The sequence below is a fragment of the Martes martes genome, assembly GCF_963455335.1.
Source record: "Martes martes genome assembly, chromosome: 1".
NCBI classification, from domain to species: Eukaryota; Metazoa; Chordata; class Mammalia; order Carnivora; family Mustelidae; genus Martes; species Martes martes.
This window is the reverse complement of record NC_137888.1, coordinates 77121435-77144686: the sequence shown is the minus strand read 5'-3', so window position 1 is coordinate 77144686 and position 23252 is coordinate 77121435. Positions and strand designations below refer to the sequence as shown.

General features: G+C 37.6%; 1 protein-coding gene across 5 annotated transcripts in view; it reads right to left on the bottom strand.

The window, feature by feature from the left end:
• Window positions 1-406: 406 nt before the first annotated feature.
• Window positions 407-23252, bottom strand: part of MBNL1 (muscleblind like splicing regulator 1) — a 175314-nt gene continuing 152468 nt past the window's right edge. For 2 of the 5 annotated variants that reach the window (XM_080798679.1, XM_080798680.1), the window contains exons 5-7: window positions 17634-17891; window positions 15309-15462; window positions 6217-6952 (exon numbers count right to left, since the gene is read on the bottom strand). In XM_080798679.1, coding sequence (XP_080654805.1) covers window positions 6849-6952; window positions 15309-15462; window positions 17634-17891 — 516 coding nt within the window. In that variant the 3' untranslated portion in view covers window positions 6217-6848. Of the gene's footprint in view, window positions 524-3793; window positions 3869-6216; window positions 6953-7645; window positions 7682-15308; window positions 15463-16386; window positions 16441-17633; window positions 17892-23252 lie in introns of those variants that run through there. The other 3 variants (XM_080798683.1, XM_080798681.1, XM_080798682.1) reach the window with 3 other exon arrangements.

Below are 23252 nucleotides of genomic sequence, written 5' to 3'. Positions count from 1 at the left end.
AAAATCTATTACATTAAAAATATTACTCTTAAACAAAAATGACTGTGCATGCACGCTCTCGTCTATAATGGCAATTTTAAATACAAGGTGCACCTTTGTTATTTGTAAACCTTGAAAGAAATAAACTTATTTTTAAAAAATTATATCTTGGTCTACAGACGTACCAATACATAAGAGAATCATGGTTACACCATAGTCTGTCTTTTCCAGATGGCATGAATATATAGGAAACTAATTAGGTATGCATATCTTAATGCATAACTCTGTGCTAGAAAAGAAAGACGATGTTGTTCTTTTAGACAGGAATATCACCTCAGCACAAATATCAATTAAATGTACAAAGTGTATAGGCAACAGTGTGCAGTGGATTTCCATGTTGTCTTTTCTTCTGGTTAACATGCAAAATGTGGCTGTCTTGTGGCTGAGGGGTTTTGTGTGTGTTGCTTGACGGTATATACAATATGGCTAATGACCTCGTCCTTTACTCTAACCAAGCACACTGTCCTTTCCTCTTTAGTATGATCTACAAGGGAAAAAGAGATAAGCTTCGTTAAACCAGACAGCAAAGCAGTTGCCAGTACATACCGAGTATGAAAATCATGTTTCTGGATTTCAAGGGTAAATATATGCACGTTGTTCTATCTTCATATAAAAACAAAAAACCCTTCACAAGTACAAGTGGACCTAAATTCACACCTCTAGGAAAGTAACAGGACATGCACAGCTTAATAAAATCATGGGCTCTTCTGGAATATTACCCAGTACGGAGCTAAAAGTATAAAAGATATTTGGAGAATCAAGAGGCAGAACGTTGTCGAGCTCTTTTGGAGCGCAGCCATCGGGGCGCAGAATTTAAGCTCGCTTTAATTCATCTCTTTTATGGTTTAATCGGTTTCAAGAGTCATCACCTGGCCCTACAAAATGAAAATCCATGCAACACTAAGTCCTGTTAAACATGGCTCATCCTGTTTGGGTGCTTGATTAGCACAGTGTATGGCGAGGGGCAGGGGGGTAGAAATTATACTTTAAATTTAAACTGTTTCGGATAACTTAAAGTTTGGGATTTTTTTTTCTCCCCTAAAGCCAAGGAAAAAAAAATCTCTTGTGCTCCTGACAAATGAAGGTGGAAGACATAGGACCACGTACTTGTGAATTGACAGTTCCAGTTTTTACATGACCTTTGTTCTCATCAGAGGCTGTTTACGTAATAAAAGTATGCTTTAGAATACAATCATGTGAATGAAAGAAGTCACCATGTTGCTACACTCAATGACCAGTTTAATTATTGCGACTACTCATGAAAATAAGCACTTGATAAATAAACACAACATTAAGAGTCGAAGCTTCAGTACAGACAAATCCACTGGCTTGCTACTTGGTGAACATACAGCCACTTGGTATCATTTTTTTCAACCTGGATTATTGCTCAGAACTAAACATAGTTACATATAATCCATTTGAAACATACCCAATTGATTATAAAAGCTTGAAGTCCCTCTTTTTTTTGGGGGGGGGGTTACAATAAAGGAATGGGGAAGGGGAAAATGAAAAAAGGTCCCTCTTTTTTTAAACATGTCAAAAGGAGAACTTTTCTTCCAAACCTACATACTACAAAGTAATGAGAGTTGCTTATTCAAAAATGTGGCTCTTGTTCAGGACAATTTATTATCAGGTTATTGAGAAAACGTATGAAGTAGACAAAAATCATTTTTAATAATTTAATTCATGATGGCAGCCTGTCTCTGGTAGTATTTCTTGGATTGCTCTCAAATTTTGTCTATCCTCTTCTCCTGCCTGGGCTCAACCTCTGTCCACTTATTGTGATGGATTATGACCACGAGGGCCTCAGAACTGCTTCTCCACCACCAGCTCCTCACTCGACACACTGTCCCTTCTTCAGAAAGGCCCTCACGCCTCCCTTCTCTCTATAGCAACCATCGTGGCCCCAATTCACTTGTTTTCTGACTCTGCTGGAAAAAAGGTGCTCCTTCATCTTTGCTCCAAGAGAAATTTGTTCAAACCTCTCTTATTTTAATAGAGTGTGCTGGAATTTACATATGGATCTCATTGTGTATTCATCTTGATCTCATTGACACGGCAACACATGGTAACACAGAGCAGCACACACACAAAAATCATTTGTAAATGTGTTCGTGCACAGATACATGAAGGGAAACGACAAGAAGATCACCCATCTTATTACCAGATTCCGTTTCAAACGTGGCGGCTGTTTTCAAGTATCAAAAATATTCTGAGGGGCGCCTGGGTGGCTCAGTGGGTTAAAGCCTCTGCCTTCGGCTCAGGTCATGATCCCAGGGTCCTGGGATCGAGCCCCGTATCGGGCTCTCTGCTCAGCAGGGAGCCTGCTTCCCTCTCTCTCTGCCTGCCTCTCTGCCTACTTGGGATCTCTCTCTGTCGGATAAATAGATAAAATCTTTAAAAAAAAAATATTCTGAGCACATATGATAGCTTGAATGCATGTACTCTGAATGAAGCAGAACCTCTCAGGATGAAAATTGGCCACCTTTCACAAGTATCTCAGTCAATGTGTTTGAAGGGAAATCACAAGAGTTTCAGATTATTTTTGAGCAATGGCAACATCTTCAGAATTATGCAACCCTCTAAGGTGACCACTTTGAAGTACCTGAAATTCATCTGGCTACGTGGATGTATGTGTATGCCTAGATTTGGTGTGTGTATACACCTATTTAAAGTCCACCTCTTGGGCGCCTGGGTGGCTCAGTCAGTTACTTAAGTGTCTGCCTTCGGCTCAGGTCATGATCCCAAGGTCCTGGGACTGAGTGCCACGTGGGGTGGGAGAAGCAGGTAGCCTGCTTCTCCTTCTCCCTCTGCTCCTTTCTGCCCTGCTTGTGCTCTCTCTCTCTCAAATAAATAAATAAAATCTTTAAAAAAAAAAAAAAAAAAGTCCAACACTTTACATTCAAATAACCCTGTGTGTGTGTGTTTATGTTTGTGTGTGTGTGGTGAAGCATGGAGTCAAGAGGGTACATGTTCTCCTTTAGGATTTAGCAAAAAAATTTAAAAATATTTAAAAAAAAATGATGACCTACACCAGGGCTCAGCAAACTGCTACCTGGGAGCCATACTGGGCCTGCCGCCTAGCTCTGTAAATAAAGTTTGATTGTGACAGAGACTCACCCCTCCATTTCCATATCACCTCTGGCTGCTCTCCTGCTGGGGGCTGCGGGTGGGGCGGAGCTGAAGAGTTGCAACAGAAGCCACAGGGCCCAAACAGCCACATATTTACTACCTGAGCTTTTCAGAAAAAGTCTACCAACCCCTTATGAATACCATCCATTTAGTTTTAAGTCATATTTTTCTTTCTTCATGCTTGTGTTTATTTCTACTAAAAATAACAATCCAATCAACAAATTTTATTTTCCCTAAGTATTATGTATATTCACATATTAACATACGTATTCTAAGTGTGTATGATAAGATTCTTTATAACCCATTTAACATAAAAATGTGAGACCTTCCTTATTCCACTCAAAACCTTCAGTACTGAAACATATGCTGTGTCCTAAGTTCATTCATTCATCTAAGCTTTAATTTGTCTGTACCTTCTACTTAGAGAACTGTGCCAAGCATTAGGCAGGTGTTCAATTAAGCATATGAAGATACCGAATTTAAAAAATAATTGAAATAACATAAAACATATAAACATTTTCTCATAAAAATTTTGCAAAATTTTCTGAAGTGCATAATACCAAGGTTATCTTAAAAAACCATTACAAATAAATACACACTATATATGACATAATGAACTTACTGTTTAGTGATGAAAATTCTACATCTGGGTTACATACTTGTGGCTAGTCAGATGTTCGGCAGATATTATGGGTATCTAGCAAACAAAAAATTATCTGATGAATGATCCATGCGAGCAAGCCAACAACCAAGAGATGAAAACATTTTAATATTAAATTTTTTTTAAGAGAAGTGAAATTCAGCTGTGAGGTGACAGTCCTTATCTGGCCAACATAACAGTAAGTTAATGTAGACTTAATGTCAAGGTAGCAACTCATTGTTTAAAATCTTTGTGTTAAATACTAGTCTATAAATGTTATCAGTTTTTAGGAAGTAAGAGAAGTAAAACTACCAAAAATTCATGCACAGCAGTAATTGAAAGAAGCCCTTTTTGTTGGCCTACACACACACACACACACCCCTGTGGTTTCACTTAGGGAGTCATCCAGAAATCAAAGTAGGAAATGCCTTGCCTACTTTTGTGCAACCGATTTCTCATTTTCGTTCACCTTATGGTTTCTAGCTTTTTTTTTTTTTTTCCCAAATTAAAAATACCAGGTAATAATTTTAAAGGAGTACTTCAAAGGAACCCGAGAAGAGACGAGGTTCATTTCAGAACCTATTTCTGAATCCTGATGGCACGATTTATTGTATTATAAATGGGCACGAGAGTCAAAGTTGAGAGAGAAAATACAGGAAGAAATCAATATAGAGGTGCCTCATCACAATGGTCCCCAAAGCAATGAACTTCCAATTTGTAGCCTGATTCTCCTCCAACCCAGAACTGTGGCCGCTAACCCGGGAGCAGGTAGTGCGGTAGCGAGAGGCAGTCAGAGGACCGAAAGCACGGGTTCTAACCCGAGGGGGACCCATTTCTTGGCTGTGGAACCTTGAGCCAAGCACTTAATTACTCTGTGGTTAAAACCTTCTTGTCTACAAAATGGCGCTCATCCCATCTCCGCAAGGCTGGTGGGAGAAGAGCGACATCGCGTCCATGAAGGCATTTCGTTGTTGTTGTCGTCTCAATTTAGATGTCCTAGACTAATTCAACAGATTGCAATCCACAGTCTGGAGTGTAAATTAATATGTCTCTATTTTATTTCCATTTCTCAGCTGACATCTTTACACAATTGTACGGCATCGGCAAATGGCACGAAAATGTGCTCCAAGCATAATGAAGCTTCTCATACCATTTTTCCTGCTGCTGCAGGACAGGATGTTGCACCCAACAGTGTAGAAGCATCAAGGATGGGGCTGTCGAAACAGACCAAGGACCTTCAACACCAATCGATGCAGATGAAGGGCCAGCTATAAACTTCTGCATGCATGCAGGCTGCATTTTGTGGCATCAGCTATTTCCAGCATTGCTAATATACTGTAGGCATATACATATGTATGTATATGTAGATATAATATATGTGTGTATATATATATCCATTTCCCTTTTCTTTCTTTTGGTTGTAAAACAGTACGAAGACCCAAGATTATGCATGAAATGGTCACAGCACAATGCAAAAAGTAAAGTGTCCCCTACAACCCAGGTGGCCCAGGGCACATTGGAATTTGCTTGGCTGTAGTTCTGCTTACACCAGCAATTCTGTCGTCATCCGTGGTAAACTCACAGAGCTCGGCATCATCGATTTGCACCATAAATGGATCGTGTTGAATCCATTAAGAAATTTCTGCCATGGATTACTTACTAACATGCCACATATGCACAATCTAGTATTCTTGTAAATGAGTCTGATGTGTTAGCATAAATCCAGGGCTATTTTGACAAGCTTCAGAAAAACTAATGGTTCTTTGCCAAGAAATGTTTAAAGCTTGTCTGAAACTTTAAAATACATCCATTTTGGCAGGCTGCTTTTGAAAGTTGTATAATGGCTGCACTAATAGTTTACAGTTCTTTGACAGGACGTGGTGTCCTGGGGAGGGCAGGATGCCTACTTCTCACAGCCCTAGCTACAAATTCAGATGGCACTTAATTGACCTTTTCTGCCCAAGGGGTTACGTGTTGATTCCCATCTGATGCTGGTTCTTTTGCTTCATCTGGCTACATTTAACCACAGTCTGTGGGTGATCTAGAATTGGATTTGGCTCTAAATTTTTTCACATGCTATCAACTGTACTGAACTTTGCTTTCATAACAAACACCTGTAAGTTAAAGCCAAAACCTACTTGACCTTGATTCAACCGTTATTTTCCAGAGTACAAGTTAAAATAGGATCAGAGAATGCTGGCTGAATCGATGTCCATTTTTAAAACTTTGAATATTTTAATAATCATTTTCTTTCATATAGTCATTCTTATAGGTCATAAAATTCAAATTTCTGAAACAGATCCCACTTACTTATGAGTAAACTGTGAAACTGTTACTCTCCGAACTTGTACACAACGCAGAATGACTCAATTTACCGTCTTTGATGTCTTTTTTTTTTTTTTTTTCCTTCATAACTCTCCAAAATCTATGCTGGCTGGCTAATTACAGAAATAAGAGTGCATAGGGTTTTTTGCTTCTGCGTTTGTTTTTCCTCGAGAGCACTGAGAATCAAAACTTGGATGCCAATTTAATTTATTTTGAATATACAATCTGCTTATCAAACAAAACCCTCACGAATTTGTAAAAAATTCTATTTACAAGACTGGTCATTTGTGGCATATAGAATATATTTAAACATTTTGCTTTTTATTAAGAATTTGGGCAAGCACTAAGAAATGGTATATGCCAAATGTTTATAATAAACACCTAAAATTAGCTGCATTTTTTGATCGGCCAAAAACACCTGCACAATGGAGACCCAGTGAGAATTGCTTGTGTAAATATCATTTTAGTAGCTTTAGAAATGGAGCCGCGACAACTTTGGAGCACTTATCAATGGCATAAAAGCATTCTGCTGCTCATCATAGAGAGAATGTGTAGGCCAACAAGAGGTATCTTTGAAACCCCATGCTATTAAAGCACCCACCACAGCCCTCACGTACACACGATTCCCACTGACCTCAATGGGAAATCCGGTGCGTAAGGGCTGTTGGATCGAGCCCTATTAGAGTTGGTTTTTAAGAAACAAAGCTGTAAATTAGCAAACCTGGTTGGCTGTGGCTGTTGCAGCGAAGGGAACACTTGTGGCAGATGTTGTTGCTGCGGACACAGTGGCTGGCGTAGCACCGTGCACCATGGGAACTTTCGGAGGGAAAATCATATAAGCAAACATACAGAAGAGTGTAGCAATATGGAAACCATGGCAACATGGAGGAGATAATTGGGCATGGTATTTATCACAGCAATAAGCCATGTGACGGGACATCATCACCAGCGAGTGACATGCAATCACAGCGCAAAGCAGGACAACATTCCAAGGAGAGAAGGGGAAGGGGGATGAAAGAGAAAAAAAAGGGGAAAAAAAGCTTGTTACCATCAAATCAAGAAAATTGACACAACAGGCTTAATTTGCTACGTCAAAAACAAGAATTTCATATAGTGTTCATAGTCAGACATTCAAAATCTACGTCAAAATACAGGTATTTACTTCATTTATACAGTTATCCATTTGAATGAATGTACTTTTTCTTATTTATTATTATAAAAATACACAATATATTACTTTTATGATATAGATTGTTTTTTGTTGTTACACACCAGAACTCATAGTCCAATCAAAATCCACCAAAGGTGACTAAAGGAAACTTGTGTGTAAAGAAAACATTTATGTGAGTCCGTGTCAATTAAATAGAAAATGGCATTTAATTGACAGGTGTTAGTAAAAGGGAAATGGACTTGCCCAATAGGATACAAGTTAAACTTAGCAGTGGATTTTGAGGGGCTGTGAGGTGCACCACAGGTTTAAGATAATCAAGAAACAAAGCTGGCACCTACCAACACTTGTAGCGGGTGTCATGCACAATATTGAGCCTGCCCATCATGCATTGCAACAGGAAGGTGGATTTGAAAAGGGAAAAGAATTAAAACATCCCATCACACGTGTAATTAGGAAATTCATTTGAACAAAGAAGAAAAATTGTTATTATGGGAACAGTGGCATGTAACTGTCAGCACAATCAAATCATACAATAGCACAGTGATCAATTAGAACTAGTCTCAAGTGAAGAATAAAAGCCAGTTTAACTGTGTGCTGGTACACTTTGTTTCTCCTCATCGCTGCCTATAAATAAACGTATGCTGGGAGAAGTTTGAACTTGCTTCGTTCTTTTAAAAATCGTATCGTAATTTGTTTTGTTTTAATCTGGTTACTAGCCATCTGGCGGCTTTGCTATTTCTGACTTTAACATATGACTGTATTAACATTTTCTTTATATTGCGCACATGTTAAATAATTAGAGAAATTATTTATTATTAAAATGCTAGGTAATCCAATGCACAGAACTGGCTTAACAATGTAATAAAACCAAACGTTCATTTTCATTCCCTTGGTTTTATTTCCCTGTTCACCGTAGCGGCAACCACACAGACACGGAAGGGGTGGCGACCATCCATCCGTACAGGAATTTTATTAGGAGGGATACCAGGCAATAAATTATGCATAAAGAGAAAGTGAAACTTCAGCCTTGCCTTTGTTTGGAATTTAAATGTAGAAAAAACATTTAGAGGGGCTCTACTTCTATGTCTCAAAGTGGTTTGCTTAATAGGTATCTGGGGAAACAGACTGGTTTTCACCATTGGGTTAGACCTTCAGGACTTCTTACAAGAGCAAATGTTCTACAAAATTGCACATACCAAAAAATCGTTGATTAGGCTTCAGTGAAAACCCTGAATGGGAGATAATGAAGATCTATCCATCACATATGGGGGCTTAATAGTGATGTTTCGATTGTTCCAACCATGGTGTTAAGATGTTACGTATATAGTCCCTGTTCTCTTCTACATATAAACAGTACAAAATGTAATTTTTTTCTCCCGAGTACAGGGCCCTTCCCCACGTAAAGAACTACTGTTCTTTCTATGAGATTATTTTAGATTTCCAGGTTTTAAAATATCAAATGATTTTATATTTCTATCTAAATCTTGGCACAGCCTATCTAAACACTAGCGGCATCTGGGATGAACATTTGTTAGAAAAATATCTGCCAGTTGAGTCTTGTCAGAGATGGCCCTACAAAACAAAGCTGCCATTGAGAAACACTGGGCTGGCTTCCCTGTAACAGCTGCAATTAGTCTGTTATCACAATCAGACCGTGGGCCCAAGGATCAGTGATCCAGCTCGGTCAAGGAGCTGGGGAGGCATCCTCTCAGGTGGAGTGATATTACCCGGACAGGCTTTTTTTTTTTTTTTTTTTTTGGAGACACTTGAAGATCTCTATCATTTGCTACTACTACCACGTCAAAGACTTGTGAGAGACAACAACAAAAACAGACCAGTAATAACAAAGACGTTAACTGGAGACAGTAGAACAAGTGAAATTTAATCCTGGGTCTAGATCCTGGGACATCATTATCCTCTCAAGGTGGGGGCAAGGGGACTGGGAAAAGAGAGGATGAGAAGATGAATGAAAAACAGTAATGTGGTATTCCAGGAATATTAAAGCCAGCTTAAGTACTGTACAGGTTGTATGTTTTAAATTTACTGTTTATTGTTATGCTGTACTTTGTCCATTATATTTCATCCCATGCATAATTTAGCCTGCACATGCCGAAAATGAGTTAACTCTCCTATCTGTCTAAAGCTTCTGTGATCTGAATTTTAGTCTGAGTTATCTTCCTCATTACCATTATAACCAGTGCACACAGTTTTGAGAGGGATTTGCAGCAAATAAACATAAGGCAGCAATGAAAATACTAGCCAGGTGCAATAACTCACAAAAATGAAGACATAATGCTGTAGGACCCACTTACCAAAACCAAAAATCACTTTGAAATGACCATAATATCCATCTTTACATCAAGTGAGTTGATTTATTAATAATGATGCACAAAGAGCCAATTGAAATTTTTAAAATTTTCCACACAAGGTAAATTTTAAGTGAATGTATTTGTCAATTTCAAATTTCCCCTATGAATATATTTGCATAGCAGAATGATGTGTTCCTAAGGAATGCATTACTGTTTGAAGATGCAGGAAAAACAAGTAGGAAGGTAATTTACAAATGCAATGTTTGCACAGTTAAAAATACTTCAAGGAGAAGGGAAGGATTTTAATGGAGATTTGGCTGGAGGTTTGAATTTGGATGTGATAATGCAAGCCTCTGTATGGTTAGAAGTATAAAGCTGATTTAAGGTCTTCTAAAATTTGTATCACTTAGGACTAAACTTGTGTCCTTTAGGGCTGAAAGTTCACAATCAATTGAATTAGTCTCAAAATTGATACCCGAAACAGCAACAGCTTCATACAGTTTATTTCTGTTTCTATTCAGTGTTTTGAAATTCTATTCAATTGCACTACTGACTTCAAGAAATAACAAATAAAACCTAGTGCTTCCTACCTTCCAGGCTTTATTCTAAACTCTTAGACCTGCCTATGAAAGAGCTTTGAGAGATTGTTTTCTGAAATTGTTTAACACTCCTTTAAACACAACCTTATGAAATAATTACCATTAGTATCCCCATTTTATTGATGAAAAGACAAGGCATAAAGAGAGATGATAACTTGTGGTGGAGCCGGATTTAAAGTCCCAAGCCTGATCTCTAATCACTACACTGAGTTTCAAGTAAGCCATCTGCATTAATTTCATTAATGATAATAAAAGTGACAAGCTGGGAAATTTTGTTTTGTTTTGCTTTCATGCCCCTGCACCTCCCCTCTCATTCCCATTCCCCGCCCCCAAAGAAAATTTCCTAGCCTCCTGTTTCTCTACGTCTGGTAAGTCGCAACACAAGCCAAGACTGAAGTTGCTTGAAGCACACTATTTTTAGATGGTTTTAAACCACAAGCCCACACTGAGGGGAGTATACTAGGAGGAGAGAAGAGAGGTGGTCTTCAGAGGACAGCAAGCAAACAAAAATGGCGAGGGAGAATGGGGAGAAAAATTCCTGAAGATACAGAGGACGGGGGTCTGCAGGGTCCTGAGTAGTCGGGCACACAGCCTGTGCTTCCACAACCAACCCGCAGGCACAGGCTGTCAAAGGAATGGGCTGCTCTTGAGGCTAAGGAGCTCAGGCAGGCATACCTGTACCCAAGGCAGCCCCAGGAACTCTGGAGTGCCTGCCTCGCTGAGGCCCTGGAAGCTCGGGCAAGAAACACACCAGCAGTGACCAGTGCTGGCTAAAGATGGAGAATGGGCAGCCTGTCTACCCTACTGGACCACACAGGACCTCTCTCTGAGGGTGAAGATAGGAGGGAAGGGAGGGGAGGAGGGAGTCCTGGAATCCTAGCAATGTCTGGTATTTCTATCCAACACGGTGAGCTTAGAATTTAGAGGTGGACTGAATCTAAATAGAAGAAAATAAACAACTGATGTACATAACAGTGATATTTCTCACCTTCTCTAATCTCGGGGGTGAAACTCATACCTACCACATAAGTAGACCCTAGATTATGCATGTACAAATAATTTAGTCTTAAAGGGTGAAGATTTAAAAAAAAGTAGTATGTATCTAAAACTTAAAAAAAAAAAAAAAGAAACTTGAATGTGAACTTAATGTACTATCTGCATTTATTTTTTAAGTGAGATGGAGGGTACAGAACCCCAGTCATGGAGTCAGGTTATCAATAAGGCCTAGTTCATCTTTTAGGCCAAATCATTTTTTAGGACTTCATGTAAAGAGCTCATAGATGTTCAGAGACTGACTGAAACTAACCTGACCCGATTTCAAGTTCTATCTAAACCTTACAAGCCATGCAACTTGGAGCAAATCACTGGGCCTCTCTAGGTCCCAAATTACCCATTGGTAAAATGGGACTACTAATGCTAACCTTTCAGGGTTGTTGTGAGAACAAATGAGATAATGTATATAGCATATCCAGTGTAGTATGGCACAGAGCAAACACTCAATAAAGGTAGCTCTTTTGAACAAAATATGTGAAACAGCTGGGCCAGAGGCCGTAGAGAGCCATGGGGCTTGGAACTGGAAAGAATGTAGACCTTCTAAAGGATTAACATTATGTTTTTATTTGAACACTGCTAAACAAATATTTCTTGATTCTAGGTTTAGCTCCTGGGTTATAAGTTTATAATGCCTAGTGTTAATATTGGTACACCACGTGGCATTGACTCAATGAATGGATGGATGGGTGGGTGGCTGGGTGGGTGGCAAAGAGGGAATGAAAAGAGGAAGGGAGGGAAGGGGGATAAGAGGGAAGAAGAGACAGATGGTCAGAAGGATAGATGGATAAATGGATGGATGCATGCATGCAGGGAGAGATAAAAGATGAGTACATGCCGCGTACGTCCAATTTTGTTATTAAAAGTTATGAAATATAGTAATTTTTTTATCCAGCTACCTGGCTTGCTGCTGAACCCCAATCTTTTGCCGGCAACCTAGTCTGTACACATGGTCACCTCCTCTAATGACTTAGACAACTATGCTTCACTGTAACTTCAACGAAATAGACCGACATACCTGTGAAGTTATTACTGAAGCAAGAGACTACAGGGCTCTAAAACTCTAAGCAGCAAAAAATAAATAACTTCTATTTTCTTTCCAGTTCCAATACAGCCTCCAGAATATACGTTCCAGATTATTATATTGTGGGCAGTTAGGATGCTCTGATCATATAATTCATCTGTATGTCTGCAGAATAATGTAGTCTTTGGAAAATAAACTTCCTTTTCTCCCAGGTATTATATATGAGATTGTAGGGATTTGTGGTAGGATGGATTTCCTGTAGTTCCTAACGAGCTTTTAAAAAACTGAAATAGTTGGAAAAATTTTTTTAATTTAGAAATTTCACATATAAAGATCCAAATGAGGTGAATAACTGGAAAAGAAAACTCAAAAGATCTGGCAATCCTGGACATCAGGGCCACAACATTAGATTGTGCAGGCTTGCACAACCAACCACAGGAGGCAGAGGCACAACTACTCTACAATGTAAATGGAGCCACAAAGGATGTGCAGTGTACAACAGGTACAACCTGCCAGGCAGATATTCCTCTGAGGCAATTAAAGGCTAAGTCAAAACATTCACCTTTAGGTTGAGCCTGTGCTCCCCAGTGCCTCCCAGACCCCACAGTTCCTAATTTATTTCTTGTTCCATTTGTTTATGTTTCCTGCCTGGCCCCTGAGGCATTTTAGTTTACATTCTCTGCATTACATTTTTTCCCCTTCTGGCTGTCTGACAAAGTGGTTAGGCAGAAGTAAAGATGGGCTCTCTGTTTTAACCTTTTAATGTCATAGAGACAATTTTTTTGTATTCAAGCATGTATGACAAATAATGACAAAAGTTCAAAAGAATGATGAAGGTATTACCTACTTCTGATTGTGTGACTAATAAAAAGGTTAAGCTCCTTAAAACTGGGTTACAAATAACTGTAATTTTATATTACTATTGCAATAATTTCATATATTTGTTAAAATATCAAGAACAGAATACAGAATAGCTCTGATGCAAAATTCATCAAAAAAATGCAAATATGTCTTCACATTTTCAGCACCTTTCAATATAGTGTGACACATTTTATTTAAATTAACAATGCTTAGCTTCTCAACAGAGAGATAGGTATGATTTTGAATTATGAATGTATTTATTGTTCTACCCTGACTTGATTCTTACCTAGCATCTTTTGCTCTGTCTTATCCACAGACTAAAAAACCTTTCTAGGGAGAGACTACTGTCATAAATATCACTGTATAATGCAGTTAATGGTTAAGCTTATTTAGAAAAGTCCTTAGTCATTAGAATGTTATTGGAGAAACTAACTTATATAAAACTCACTTAATAAGACAGAAATGTTAGATTTCCTTAAATAATACATGGAATAAGTTAGACTTTTTTTTATTTTTAGATTTTAAAGACATTCACTTTGAATGGCAATGTTTCATTCCTTGAAAATAAACTGATAAAGATAATCTTTAATTTCTTCAAAGAGATTATGGTAGTTACCTACAAACTCTTTAAACTTTGTTTAGTGATCTGACTATAGAAAAACTGAGAGATCATTTACTGAAGATGGCATAAATCTAGGGGCATGGCAATTTATATAAAAGCAAAAAGATTAAATTCTGGGAATCTCCAAAAACCTATGTACACTGAGAAAAAAGTTTTAATCTTATAAAAGGTAAGAGAAATATATAAGAGGGATTTTCTCCTCTGAATGCAGTAAGTACCTTGCAGATCAAAATGACTTAATTTGTATTCTAAAATGGACAATCTGCATTTTGATAGATCCTATTTCATGAGTACAAATATTTTATCCATGGTGCCTAAGGCACATGTATGCCTAATTCACAGAACACTCCTGATACTCCAATTCATTGAATGTTGCTACAGATTCTACATATGGATGGCCAGCTTTCAGAGATGCACTGTATAAAAAGTTGTGGTTCGTAGTAAAAACTAACATGAATATAATTTATTCTTTTGTTCATGATTAAAAAAATAAATGATCACATTCCCTCATGACATTATGAACCTAATGCATTTAAATACTGTCAATATAGGGTAATATACTAATGATGCTGGACCTCTGACCTACATACCTTGTCATTAATTTATTAAATTGATTAGTAAGATAAAATCATCTTATTAAATAAATCTCTGAAGCCATGGTAATTATTTTAGAAAGGTTAAGAGGGAAAGAGGAAAATGGGATTAGAGTCTCTGACTAGTTGAATTCCAGATGATGAGAAGTTTAATGTGTATTTTCTGAGATAATATGTTTTTTTTTCCAGATTATAGTAAGTTTAATATGTATTTCTTCCTCTGCATGAAGAGCAAAAATAATAAATTTTCAAGTAATTAAATGACCGATTAATGTTTCCAAATTTTATACCCTTGTGGAGAGCTCTAGAGTATGTTTATGTGACTAAGCTGAAATCACAAATGGGTAACTCAATAGTAGATGTAAACTTCCCTGGGCACTTAGAACTATTTCAATGTTAGCTCAGGAGCAAATAATGATTTTAGGCAATCTACTGATTGGTACCAATAAGAGTACTCTTTATGAGCTCTGGAATACAGAGCCAGTTTTGTTTATTCTCCACCTCAAAAACAAAAAGGCTGAAAAATAAAAATCAAAATTATAAGTGTCATTTCATCAAATTCAAATTTACTCTATGGAATCATGAAGGCAAAGGGGTCTTACAGCAGGAAAGTGTCATAAAATAGCTTGACAGACATACAACAGTGTTGAGGAAAGAGGAAAAAAAAAAGAGAGAGAACTGTATTTCAATTCCAAATTACACAAACAAAAATAAATCTAGAGAACATCACACTGATCTTTAATCCACTTTCATTAAGCTAAAATTCTCAGTTTTTAAGGAAAATCACATGAGATACCTCAGGTCAGTTTCCACTGTGGACCACCTTACCTTTCACCTTATCTATGGCTAACAGCAAAGTATTGGGGGCGTGGCTTATCTGCTCTACCAGTACAACTCCCTTCAGCTCATCAGATTCGTTCGTGAACAAGCTCAGACCCCTTACCTGGTGGGAGAAATGCTGTATGTTGTTGCAACTGCATGTTGGCTAGAGCCTGTTGGTACTGGAAAATACCAGTGTTAAAGACTGCGGTGGCACCGTTGGTTTTTTCAAGAGCAGGCCTCTTTGGTAATGGGGGAAGTACAGCTTGAGGAATTCCCTGTTTAGTGAATGAGTATAAAAAACAAATACCAGTAAAAAGAGAAAAAGAAAAAAGAAAAATCAGTTGAAGGCTAAAATTGTTAGGAAGCATGAGCAAGCAAGCAGCAGAGCACTGAACTACCCAGGGTGGGGGAAAAATCCAATCAACAAAAATGAAAGGAAAAAAAAAAAAAGGCAAGATAAAAGCTTTAAAAGAAGCATTATTTTTGTCCAAAAAACCCACAAAAAACAAAAAACAAAACAAAAAAACCCGTATCAAACCAAAACAAAAAAAGAAAAACCCCACTAGGACAAGATCACATGTTATAATGTGTTAAAGTGTTTTAAGTCCCATAATGCTTCAGGCTTTCTGTGAGAAGCCACTGATTTGGGGAAAGAAGAAAAGCTGCACTGCGAGCTCCATGAGGATTGACGAGTATAAGCAATGTTAATAGTTAATTGTACAGAGTGACCGAAACAGGTAAAATAAAAACTAATCCCACTCTGCTCCTCCCCCACCAGACCTATCTAGACATGCAAATGTCCCAGAGCATGCAAGTTTTTTTTTTTCTTAAACACTGAACTATAAATATTAAAAAATAAATAATTCTATCACTAAAGCCATGCTAACCAAACAGGTACATAAATATACAGTCAAAAATACATTTTTAATGTCCTTAAAGTATTTCACTAGAACATTCTACAATGTAGTTAAACTGAATGTGGGCTGCTGGGCTTTTGGAATCTTTCATGGTATGATATCCGTCCAGGTACTTATAGTATAGTCTTTCCACTAATTTTGTCAGGAAACCACACTCAGTTTTTCATTGTACTTTACAATTTTATAACAGAAAAAGGAATATATATTTTTAAATTGATAAAAAAAAAACTTGTATCTACAATAAAGCTACATGCCAAGCTAAAAGGTGAAAGGTCATAGTACCAGGTCAAAGGTTGCCTCGAGGGGTCGCTTCAGTGATTTGACAGCCGACTGAGTCTTAATTAGCAGGCAGCGAGCACATGATGGCAATGGGCCAGTGGGGTTCAAGCGCATTAACATAAACAGCAAGCAGAGGTGCATCATGGGGGCAGCAGTGCATTTTTGGGTAGGTGAGAAAAAACAAATAAAAAAACAAATCATCGGAATGCCATATACAACGAATAACAAGACTAAGCATGCACAATAAAGGCACTACTGAGTTGTTATTGGGAGGATAACTCCTCTTTGTAGTTAATTACAAACAAGATACTCTAACAGAAAAAAAAAGAGTGAAAGGAAGAGAGGAGGAGAGAGTCTGCCTTCTGTATTTTTGCTCAAGTATCCGTAAACACAGAAAAGACCTCTCTCGTGATTATTTTACTGTGCTGTGAATACCACACAGTATGTTTTATGAATATTTTCATGATTAAGTCATATATTTATGTAAAAAAAAAAAGGACAACATTAAAACAGCTAAGCAAAGAACAAAGAATGGACTCATTAAAATCAGCTATTAGATCACATTAAAATTTACCTTAAGAATATAGGTATCTGCTCTAAAAGATCCAATCTCTAACTCCTTGAGTGCTGCTGTCTGTCTTTCTTTCTGTATGATGGCATAGTCAAGCTTCTCTAGTTTGACAATTAAGTCTATGCCACAATATTATGTAAGACAATCTAGAGAGCACACTGTTGAAAATCTGGTGGCTAATCCTCAGAACAACTTTGCTTAAGCAATCCTCCTAAATAGTTCCAGATTATGTTATTGTTAAAAGCAAGATATATGTAGAGAAGAGTCTTGATGTGCAAAAGAACACACCGAAGGGGAACAATGGCTGATTAGATGGCACACAGAAAAATAAGAGGACCGAAAATGGCAATATCGTTAAGTTGAAAGGAGAAAGGTGTTCTTTACAAAGCGGAAATTTCAGAAACCCTATATCCAGAATAAGACAGAGTATTAAGAGTTAGGCCAAGGGTAGGAGCAATCGGAACCATTTGAGGAGTTACCCTCACATCTGTGAATGGTAACCTCATTATGTATTGTCTGGGATACCTGAACAAACATATCTTCAGCAAAAAAAAAAAAAAAAAAAAAAAGAAATAAAAAAAAATTTTAAGGTTAATAAATGAATAGCTTGTAGTCAGATATAGTGATTCACTTTGCTTGATTGACTGCTAACAGAGACAGAGCTGAGGTGGCTACTCACCATGGCAGCTGCGGTGGCTGCAGCCTGAGCCGCTGCAGCCTGGTTGACCTGGTATTGGGCAGCCTTGATCTTGGCTTGCAGATGTGCGGGAGGGTGAAAGTATTTGCACTTTTCCCGGGAGCATCTCCCTTTGATGTAATCCATACACACGGTGACTGTGTTGTCATTGGTGTCAATCATTGTGCTGTCAGCAGGATGAGCAAACCGACAATCGTTTTCTCCTCTGTTGCAATTGCCTCGCTGGTACTCTCGACATACCTATGAGGTCATTAAGCGCAGGGGGCTCAGTCAACATGGGCAAAGAGAATCCTTCCGAAGATTTTTAACTTAAAGTGTGCAAGACTGGTGGTAGAAGCCCACACTTGTGAAGAGGGAAAAGATCATTTGCAAGAAAAAAAAAAAGCACCAAATAACCTTGAGGAGTTCTTCATTGAGTACACAAGTTATAACCCCATATAGTAGGACTTCCATGAGAAAGAAAATGCATTTTTTGTACTAATTATGATATAACATCTAATTTAAATTAGGTCTAATTTAAATTAGGGAAAAACAGTAACTTTACACTGAAGAGACCTGGCAGGCCCCACTTTAACCAAGTGATCAAAATTAATAACACCAGGAAGAAGACATAATGGCATCATGTACCCATTGATAGGACACACCGAGAAGAAGGCTACCACATCGCTTCCGTTGTATTATTGCCGAGACTGCATAACCTGAATTTAATCATAAGAAAACATCAGACAAACTGAAGTGGGGGAATGTTTTACAAAATAACTAATCAGTACTCTCCCAAAGTGTCAAGGCCATGAAAGGCAAAGGATGATGAGGCACTGCCACAGAGTGAACGATCCCAGGGTCAGAGAAAGGATCCTGGGAGAGCAACTGGCGAAATCTGACTGAGGTCTGTATTTGGCTAATTGCAGAATATCACCGAACTTGCTTTGTAAGTGATGACACAGTCGTGCGAGTGGTTAGTATTTAGGTAAACTGGGTGGGTGGATAGGCAGGAACTATTTTTACAACTTCTGTGCTAATCTGAAATTATTTACAAGTAAAAGTATAAAAAATAAAATCTGACAGCTTTTTAATAAAATGTTTCCATGAGTTGTGTTCCTGATCATTAGAGATTCACTTGGTAGTTACATGAAGCAGATGGAAAAAGATTAGTTTTTGTTACTATCTGCTTTATATCTGTTAATTCTGGATGGCTTCCCTGGGGAAAGGGTGAAAATGGATCATTTCTCAATTTTGACTGTTACTATTAAAGTTTGTCATGATGGCTGCTCAAAGCAGGAGTTAACAGCACCTTCTTCACTTGGGGTAGTTTGACCTTTTCACCACAAGAGGGCCATCCAAAACACAGAATGTCTTTAATATTTCCATGCTACTTAGTGCTTCAAGGGAACAGTTTTTGTTTTTCGCATATCTTTTCACAAACTGAGAAAATATACAGACCCCAAGCACTTTACTTTGGAGTACAAGAAAGAAATGGGAACCCTGTTATGATTTTAAAAGCACAGATTTTCTTGGCATTTGTGAACACGAAATGATCACACTCAATTCTAGGTACTTTTACCCATTATATCCACATCCCATTATTGAACAAAGTGTTTCCTTTAAAGAAGAATGCTATAATTTATATCATGCTACATCTGAAAATGAGCACAGTAAATGACCCCTTGAACTACTTTTAAACCTCGAGCCTTGTGTTCCATATACACAGCAACAAACTGACTTTATTCATCACCTCATTCACTTTATTTAATTTACAAAAAGTTACTGAACAAATACTACAGGCCAGATACTCTGAGAGATATTAAGAATCTAAAGATGACTTAGGAACTTACAGAAGACCCTCTTGCTTTTTTTTTTTTTTTTCATTGCATCTGTCTTCTCGAACAGAAGAAAACAAGGCTAACCAGGGTTTTATAATTTGAAAAGTGGAAGTGATCAAAGCTGTTCCCCTGAACTAGCATCCTCCATTCTGGCTGAGCACTGGAAATAGCTGCGGAGCTTTCTACACCACAAATTCCCAGTCCCTAACCAACACTTAACTGGATTAGGCTTAACAAAACAATCAGGATGAGAGAGACACACTTATCTGAGAACAAAAACTTCTCATATACGTATATGAAATTAAGGCTGAATTTATACTATCGTATGAACAAAACGCTACCTTTGTGTTGAGTCACTGCAGTGTCCTGCAATAGGAAACTATATGAATGCATACTTCTGGGGTTAGTTCTCTAGTAATTCTTGTTTTCTTGAACATGCTCACGAAGGAACTGGCAACAGAGGAGCTGACACCCTGTCTGTCAATTTATCTTACTCTCTGCCTCACTGACAAGAAAGATCTGCGAGCAGCCTATTTGTGGGCTCTTTAAGAACTATTAAAATCTAAGATTTGTTATTTTCTAAAAAACAACTATGACAGTGCCTGATGCCAGACATTTGAGCGTCATTCTCCTAAAATACAACTTGAGTGCTGGGCTTTTGACTTTTTGTTTCTCTGTCTCAACATTCTTTTCACTGTCAGTGATATAAACTGAGATTCAGAATGCATACAAATGGTCATTCTAATACACATTTCTCATTCCTCTCCTTCTGCTTCACGCATGTGAGCTGGTGGTTCCTGTAGGTTAAGGACCGGTTTATTGTAATTTTCTACTGTTTCCTCTTTTGCAAGATGCAATTCAGGAGAATTCAAAATGTATTTAAGGGGACCGATAAGTAGGAATCCACTTAGAATTTGTCCTAAAACCAGCCTTTTCGAAGGCTCAAAGGATTTAGTCAACTACTTTGGCCTAAGATGCCTTTTTTTTTACGGTCTTATTTTTCCCTAGCTTCAAGTTCTCACAACATGAGAAATGGAACAGAATAAATATACTGAAATAGCTGTTTTCCCATTATTTCTGCTTTTGAAAAAAAAAAAAAAAAAAAAAGGAAAATCTCCTCTGAAAACTTGTACTCCTGAGAGCTATCTGCCAGAGGGGCCAGAGAAGTGTGCCACACACCAGAACACATCGGTGTCACTGGTACCTATCTGACCAGAGCAAATTCCCCAAGGCTTTTAAGACATATTTTTGTCTAACGATCACAGGATCTATCTCCTGACTGTAGGATTTGGGTTTGGCCTGGTTTCTTCGATGAACTCAAGAATTAGACTATGCTGATCCTCAAAGGAAGTCTCTTTGATGTAGTATTATACTAGCAAATGACAGAAGTGGCTGACAAAACGTCAACAAATCTGATCTCGTAATTCAAATCAGGGTAAGAAATTGCATGATTGACCACACAGAGAATTTAAAACACAGCAGGTTTAAAATCCTAAGAACATGGTGGTTCTTTTTTCTCTTCTCATCTAGTCTTCTGCAAGGACACATTTTTCAAATAGTTGTAATGATGGCATAGCTACTACCTGGTGGCCTGGTTTTGTTCAACAGTGTGTGTAAGCTACATAATGTCCACAGTGATCATTTGTGATGGCGTCATCAGATTCCATCAAACCAAGGTGCATTATAGGTAATGCTTCCAGAAATCATCTAGATTATTTCTAGATATTCTCATGTTGCAAATAATATTGCAAAGACTATATTTACCACTATCAACATTTAAAAACCATTTTCTAAGGTTAAATCTGTGGAAATGGCATTAGCGGGTCAACAAATATAAGTACTTTTTATAGTTTGGTAAGTGCTTTTCAAACATTAAAATAATTCCATCTATTTAGCTAAACACATAATGTGTTTCTATCAAGAAAGTGTTTGTTGAGTCTTTTACTCTATAAACATTAAGGAAGGATTTGTTTTGTAAATCAGGTAAGTTTAATAAATTTTCATACAAAATAGGTAAGTCTGCTTTTAAATTAAAACCCATCATTTCAATAAAGATATTCATTGAGGCCATTTAAATACTAAATTCCATTTTTAGAACCATCTATGCAATAAAGTTTATAACTTTAAAAAATCAAAAGAAAAAAGTACTTAGAAAAACTTCCAAAGAAATGTGAATTATTCTATGTAACCTTTTTTTTGTTGTTGTTAATTATGTGATGGTATGTATAGTGGAAAGAAAATAGAGTTTAGAATCAGAAATAGTGGGTTCTGGGGCACCTGGGTGGCTCAGCTGTTAAGTGTCTGCCTTCGGCTCAGGTCATGATCCCAGGGCCCGCATCGGGCTCCCTGTTCAGGGGGAAGCCTGCTTTGTCCTCTCCCGCTTTCTCTGCTTGTTTTCCCTCTCTCACTGTCTCTCTCTCTCTGTCAAATAAATAAATAAAATATTTTAAAAAATTGTGAAGGGGCGCCTGGGTGGCTCAGTGGGTTAAGCGTCTGCCTTCGGCTCAGGTCATGATCCTGGGGTCCTGGCATTGAGCCCCGCATCAGGCTCTCTGCTCAGTGGGGCACCTGCTTCCCCCCCCCCTCCTGCCTGCCTCTCTGCCTACTTGTGATCTCTTTCTGTCAGAAAAATAAATAAAATCTAAAAAAAAATTGTGGGTTCTATCTAGTTCCTATACTTACCAGCTACGGAATTATGCATACTGAATAAGATAATGGATAGATAGCTAAAAACACACAATACAAATCTGGGGTTAAAATAGACAGTTCTGTTATTTGATCTCTAGGATTTTTTTTTCTTTTTTTTAAATGAATGTGACAAGCATATTTCAAAATGTTCAGAATATTAATAGGTTTTATAAGTGGTATTAAATTCATCAAAGTTCTGCAAGTTAAGGCACCAGGATTCTCAGGACATTAATGGCAATATTTGAATTTCTCCAAAACTGGACAGTCATTTGCATGTTTGTTAAGGAGCGAACACTCTGAAGTAATATGTTTTATGCTCACCATGTTTAACTCGGTCATTTTTGGAGGATAACTTCCAAAAGCAGGAACAGAGAGCTTATCGTAACAGGAACAGGGACTATTTTAATATTTTGGGAAGTATTTTAAAGTTTCATGACAACTATTATGGAGCTTATTATAAGTTCACATACATATATCAATATTTAAGGAATATATATATTCCTTAAATATATATATATATATATATAATCTGTTGTTCAATAATAAGCACCATAGACTTTATTTCCCATTAAGCTTGAGCTATATGAAACTTTAAAGAAGGAATACTGGATAATCAATAATTTTATCAAGGTGTCCACAGCATTAGTGGCCATGAGTGTATAAGCTAATGCCAAGAATTATCTGTATTTTCAATTCAAAAAGGATTATAATCTCCACAGTTTAAAATTCTGGTGATTATGGGTAATGATCTTAGCTGATTACATAGTTAAATTCCCAAGACAGCTATCTGACGATATCTGTTATCTAATAATTTGGTCCACCTAAACTTCAGACACCCATGTCAGCTACCTCAGAGGATTTCTGTTAAGATCAAATGGGAATTGTCTTTGAAATCTAAAAGGCAGAACCTCTCACTACCATTAGTCCAGAGAACACAAGCGTATTTCCATAGATAATATAGCTAAGAGTTTGTCATTTTACCTCATGTAATTAAAAATATAAGTAAATAGGGACGCCTGGGTGGTTCAGTTGGTTAAGCAGCTGCCTTCGGCTCAGGTCGTGATCCCAGTGTCCTGGGATCGAGTCCCACATT